The sequence below is a fragment of the Nelusetta ayraudi genome, unplaced genomic scaffold (genome assembly GCF_046127955.1).
Source record: "Nelusetta ayraudi isolate G7.1 ecotype Tasmania unplaced genomic scaffold, CSIRO-AGI_Nayr_v1 ptg000042l, whole genome shotgun sequence".
Lineage (NCBI taxonomy): Eukaryota > Metazoa > Chordata > Actinopteri > Tetraodontiformes > Monacanthidae > Nelusetta > Nelusetta ayraudi.
In genome coordinates this window covers 11410001-11415000 of record NW_027466092.1, presented here as the reverse complement: position 1 = coordinate 11415000, position 5000 = coordinate 11410001, and the positions used below count along the sequence as shown (strand labels likewise).

Genomic DNA, 5000 nt, shown 5'->3' with positions numbered 1-5000 from the left:
TTTTCAGTGTTTACCATGTGGGGTCTGATACTTCTGAGCTTTGTGGACAGCTGCTGGACTATATCAGGCATCAGCACTGAACCCCCCCCCCCACACACACACACACACACACGTGAACACTTGCAGTAGCAGAGGGAGAAGCTGTAAGCAGCGTGTAGGCCCAAATCCTTGACACATGACGGAACCAAGGTAGGTTTTCACACAGTTATTTACACTATCTATAAAACAACAGTCTTTTATTAAGAAAGATATTTATGTGAAGTCATGCATGTAGCAGCAGAGTTTTCCGGTGAGCATTTGAATGGCATTTTGAGAGCCCGATTCCTGTATCTGCTCCCTGTAGTTTCCATTTAAAGTCAATACGTTTTAGGCCTCTTGTCAGGTACAATCTGATGTTTAAACTGAGAGTGTTTCCACACATGATGCCCTCTCTCTGCCCTTCTGACTCTGGAGCAAATGGATCAGTCTAAGAATAGAAAATCCAAAGTTCCGGCACTTTCTGCTAAGCAACAAGAACACTGCACAACCTCTTTCGAATAGCAGGCCAACATGAGCGATTGTTGACTTGTTACTCGGCTTGTTTTTAAGTTGTTCTTTTCTTTCTTGTACCAGAGCCGGAGTGACGGCCGAGGACAAGCCCATGGCTTTCCGGTCACAACGAGAGATGTTTGAGAAGATGGAGGAGTCTTTCAAAGTCTGCGCCCGCTGTGAAAAACGGTCGCATCAGCTCTCAGACTCACAGAACCTCAAACGCTGTGCCAGGTTTGATCGCTTTGGAAAGCCAAATGTCCAACCCTGTTCATCCCGAGACATTCTTCCAACTTACACTCTTCTCTTATCTTCCCATAGGTGCCTGAATGTTTACTACTGCAGCAGAGATTGTCAGAAGGAGGACTGGGCCAAACACAAGAAGATGTGCTCACAGCTGTGCTTGGCTGCCATTGACAGAGTTGTCGAATGGCTACTGTTCAAAGGTAAAAAACTTTCTTTCACTTGCGAGTGGACAAATCAGATTTGTTGTGACTGGTTTAGCCGTGCTGGTTGTTGTTTTTGTTGGTGTGAGGGGTGACTTTGGTATCAGATCGGTTGGAAGTGAAGTCAAAACATGTTTTTCTGTAGGAAAAGTCTTATGCTCCACTCTTTTCTTTCCATTTTTTTTTTAAAACTTGAGAATGAAAATTCAGTCTTAATTGAATAGCATAGTGGCAAAAGCTACAGGCTTGCAGTCAATCACTGCTTTTCTTCTCTTCCTCTGGGGCTTTTTAGAGCACATTGCATAAGTTACTTCCTGGTTACATTGCACCTTAAAGCAGTGGTTCTCAAACTGTCTCTGTCATGTTTCTCTGTCAAATATTTGTCCATCCTGTGCACCTGAGCAGCGTTTTTCTTAGCTACAACCTAATGAACACTTTTAGTTAATTGTTCCGCCGTGGAAAAAGTTCTGACGTGGAAACATTAGTTCTCCCGGGTGCCTCGTCTCCCTCCCACCCGGTGATTCGCGCGCCCCCCCCCCAGACGTGACTGACGCCACCCACTTTGAGAAACACTGCCTTAAAGGAATGTTCATGAGTGATGGCAGAATTTTTAAAGCTGAAGCTCCCTTGTCAACAGGTGACCTTCCGTTCCCTTCATGTAAATGGTCGAAGCCCCAGTCTGAGATTAAAGGCTGGGACGACTGGCTTACCATGCAAGGAGACCTCGCCGCTCACCTCGACCCCATCCTGTCTGGAGCCAACATGAAGGCCCTGTGGGCCAACGCCGGAAGACCTCGCCCAGACGACAGCAACCTGCGGCAGTCACTGTGGAGGGTTTGCAGCGAGTTCTTCTCCAGGCCGCTCAGCATCGCCTGGGGGATGAGGCTCTTCAACATCCTGCCGTACTCCAAACCTCTCACCATCCACCTGGTGGGAGCAGCCAACCCGGAAACCCTGGCGGCCAAGGTGACAGACTTCGATGAGCTGAACAACATGTTCCCAGGTCACCAGGGTATCGAGGTGGTCATGGTGGGGCCGGAGGTGGTGGACGGCCCCATCATGAGGCCTCCGCTCAGGGCCTTTGGCCCCAGGCAGAGGGTCTACATCAGCGCCTACAAGGGTCTCTACCATGACTTCTGGGAGGAGCTGGTGGATAAAGAGGAAGCAGCTCAACCTGATCTAGTGGTTGGGTTTAATCCTGGTGAGAACACATTTTCCAGGACAAAGAAACCTCAAACTAAAATTCATTGCAGAATAAAATCTGAGTTCTTGTTCATTTTTATGTTGTTGTTGTTTTTTTTGTTTTTTTTTTTAACTGCATTTGTTTTTTTCCGCTTTGATGCCAGGGTTTGATGCCAGTCAGGGTCTGGACCAGGGATGGCTTCCCACTCTTCTGTTACTCAGGGATTATGAGATTCCTTCTCTTTTCACTGCTCTCAAGTGAGTGCCAAATAATCTGGACCAGATGCAAAAATGTGTGGTTTTATACAATGCTGAGTACAATGGTGTGCTCCTGTACTAAACTCATCTATTTAAGTAGACAACAAATGTGTTCATAAGAACAACTATCCAATAACATAGTTTACTTTTCCGTCACATATAACCCAAAACTGTGGAACAACTGACACCTCACACACTGGACGTCACAGCATTGTTAATACTGTGATACAAATGTGTAAAGCATTTCACTACCTAGCACATTTTACTTTGTGGTGTGCCTTTGGCTATTTTGAGATCTTTCTTTTTTCTTTTTTTTCTTTTTTCTTTTTTAGAATTTATCACTTGTCTTTCCAGTTTGACAAAAGCAGTAGTGAAAGAAAACTATAGACAATTCTGGGAACTACAATAAGGTTGTGCATGTACCAATGTGAAGACTATCGTGCACACATTCTGCATAATACACTAAAGTGTGTCAGAAGTATGCAATTCACACAGTTTATGAATATTGTACATGTGACATCTGCCGCAGACTCTGACGCCTCTTATCATTCATCCACAGCGAGACAGAGATGACCTACTCCCTGCAGATCCTGCAGGAGTTGGAGATGGAAATGAAGGGAAGTGGAGCAAACCCGTTTGCGTCTCTGAAACCAGAAGTGGTCGGAACATGTCCCAGCAAAGTCCCAGTCTACTGCAACTCTCACTACTTCTGTTTTCAGGGGCTACTGGAGACTGTGGAGTTTGAGGAACCAGAGGAGGCCTAGAGGGAACATTTTGTCAATTGTTGGACTAAGCAGGAGTTATTTTTATTTGCTTGTCTTTCAGTGCCGAACATTTGTCATTTTAACCTAATGAGCTAGATTCTGTTGCAGTCACTTGCACACCATAAAATATAGAGATAAATGAAAACAGCAGTCTCATTGTATTGTTTCTCACATTTCTCGTGGTTTTTCTTGTTTTTGTTTTTTTTAAATTAAAAACTATACTGATATTCGCACAACACAACACAAAGGTTAAAAGTGATTTTGTTTATTATTTCAGTTGAATGAAAAAAAAGGAAAAAAAGAAAAAGCGGTTAGGCTCCAGCAGACGCCCAAGATCCTGAGTGCAGGAGTAACCAAGTATAGAAGATGTATGGATAAATGGAAACCTTTCGTCCCTTTTGTTGTATAAAACTTCAAAACCTAAATAATTTTTATTTACCCTCATATAAAAACACCAACTGGTACACATGTAACATACAAATAACTAACCAATAATCAATTAACCAAAAAATAATAACATACTGTATATATTCTTGTTGAGTATGCCGGTAAACAGCAGTTATTCACAGGAAAAAGTTATCCAACCTCATTATTGAAAGGGGAAGCAGAACATACCTTTAACTGCCTAGATAGCTATTTCATCAACAACAACAAAATATTAATCATTCACATGAATACTGTTTTTGCGCAACCCTAACATAGTGAATTTTTTTTTTTTAAATGCACGTATGCCTTTATTCACATTTATTGTTCTCATTGCACACATTTACGAATATAATTTCTATGTACCTTTTTTTTTTTTTAATGTGTCTGCATTTGGGTGCCTCTCAACTAATGGGGGAAGTTCTTCTGAACGTTTAAAGGGGCCGGAACTGTATCGCTGGATTTTGTTTCCGGGGATGGTACATGGGAAGCACAAAGAGGAAGTTGTTGTCAAGTGTCAGTAAGCATCACAGCAAGATTTGGAACTATGTGTTCATTTTTCTCCTCTTACAAAGTGGATATATAAAGCAATAACTCTGGAGGAGGCCGTCGCCTTGCTGGAACTGTATCTCGTCGTAATGGTGATTTCGTTTTCGTGGGCCATTTATTTCATCTTCGTGTCGAAGCCACTGTTTGGAAAAAACTAGCTAACGCAATACACTATGGTTCGATGACACGCAGCGCCTCGCAGCGGACGCGTCTTGCCAAGCAAAGCCCCTTCGCTTCTTTTGCTCCGCCAAAATCGTAAAAGGGCAACAATGGATTTCTCGAAATTCCTGAACGACGACTTCGACGTCAAAGACTGGGTGAACGGCGCCTTTAAGGTGGCGCAGAAAGACGCGCCGGGGAAGACGGACGCGCACGCCGCCACGCTGGTCATGAAACTGCAGCTCTTCATCCAGGAGGTCAACAATGCCATCGAGGGTGAGTGACTGAAATCAGCTGACCAAACACACAATGTACTCGTGGTCACTTCGCTGTCTCACATTCACTTGCGTACACTTAACGCACCACAACAGCAAAACAGCAGCAGGCTATCAACCCCCCAAGTAATTCCCGTCCAATATATCTCAGTTCACGATGAAAAGCATAACAACAGCAACAACAAAAAACGAATTGAAGGGGAGTATGATTTCACGTTCTTGTTTTCATTTTGGAGCTCAGTCTTGCAGTGACAGTCTGCTGTATTTCTGCCATATTTGCCAGAGAGCAGCAACCAGGCCCTGCAGAACATGCCCCGAGTGCTGCGAGACGTGGAGGCCGTGAAGCAGGAAGCTTCCTTCCTCAAGGAGCAAATGGTCTTGGTCAAGGAGGACATCAAGAAGTTTGAGCAGGACAC

The 5000-nt window shown here is 44.0% G+C and overlaps 2 protein-coding genes across 3 annotated transcripts in view; both read left to right on the top strand.

Moving 5' to 3' along the window:
• The first annotated feature begins 82 nt into the window (after positions 1–82).
• Positions 83–3343, top strand: LOC142894243 (putative protein MSS51 homolog, mitochondrial). Of its 2 annotated transcripts, XM_076035513.1 has the most exons (6): positions 83–189; positions 613–762; positions 850–974; positions 1612–2175; positions 2321–2414; positions 2974–3339. In XM_076035513.1, the coding sequence occupies exons 1-6, from the start codon at positions 176–178 to the stop codon at positions 3176–3178; spliced, it is 1152 nt and encodes a 383-aa protein (XP_075891628.1). In that variant the 5' UTR covers positions 83–175; the 3' UTR covers positions 3179–3339. The 2 variants fall into 2 exon arrangements, with proteins under 2 accessions (XP_075891628.1, XP_075891627.1); XM_076035512.1 differs by having other exon boundaries at positions 613–974; positions 2974–3343.
• A 728-nt stretch (positions 3344–4071) lies between these two features.
• Positions 4072–5000, top strand: part of cog7 (component of oligomeric golgi complex 7) — a 6737-nt gene continuing 5808 nt past the window's right edge. The window contains exons 1-2 of the mRNA XM_076034422.1: positions 4072–4585; positions 4868–5000. The exon at positions 4868–5000 is cut by the window's right edge and continues 16 nt beyond it. Coding sequence (XP_075890537.1) covers positions 4420–4585; positions 4868–5000 — 299 coding nt within the window. The 5' untranslated portion in view covers positions 4072–4419. The remainder of the gene's footprint in view (positions 4586–4867) is intronic.

Bases quoted from the DNA above. Each gene is read 5' to 3' on its own strand.
- LOC142894243 (XM_076035512.1), top strand. The intron at 2,176-2,320 runs GTGAGAACACAT...CTTTGATGCCAG, and splicing joins AGTGGTTGGGTTTAATCCTG to GGTTTGATGCCAGTCAGGGT. The intron at 2,415-2,973 runs GTGAGTGCCAAA...ATTCATCCACAG, and splicing joins TCTCTTTTCACTGCTCTCAA to CGAGACAGAGATGACCTACT.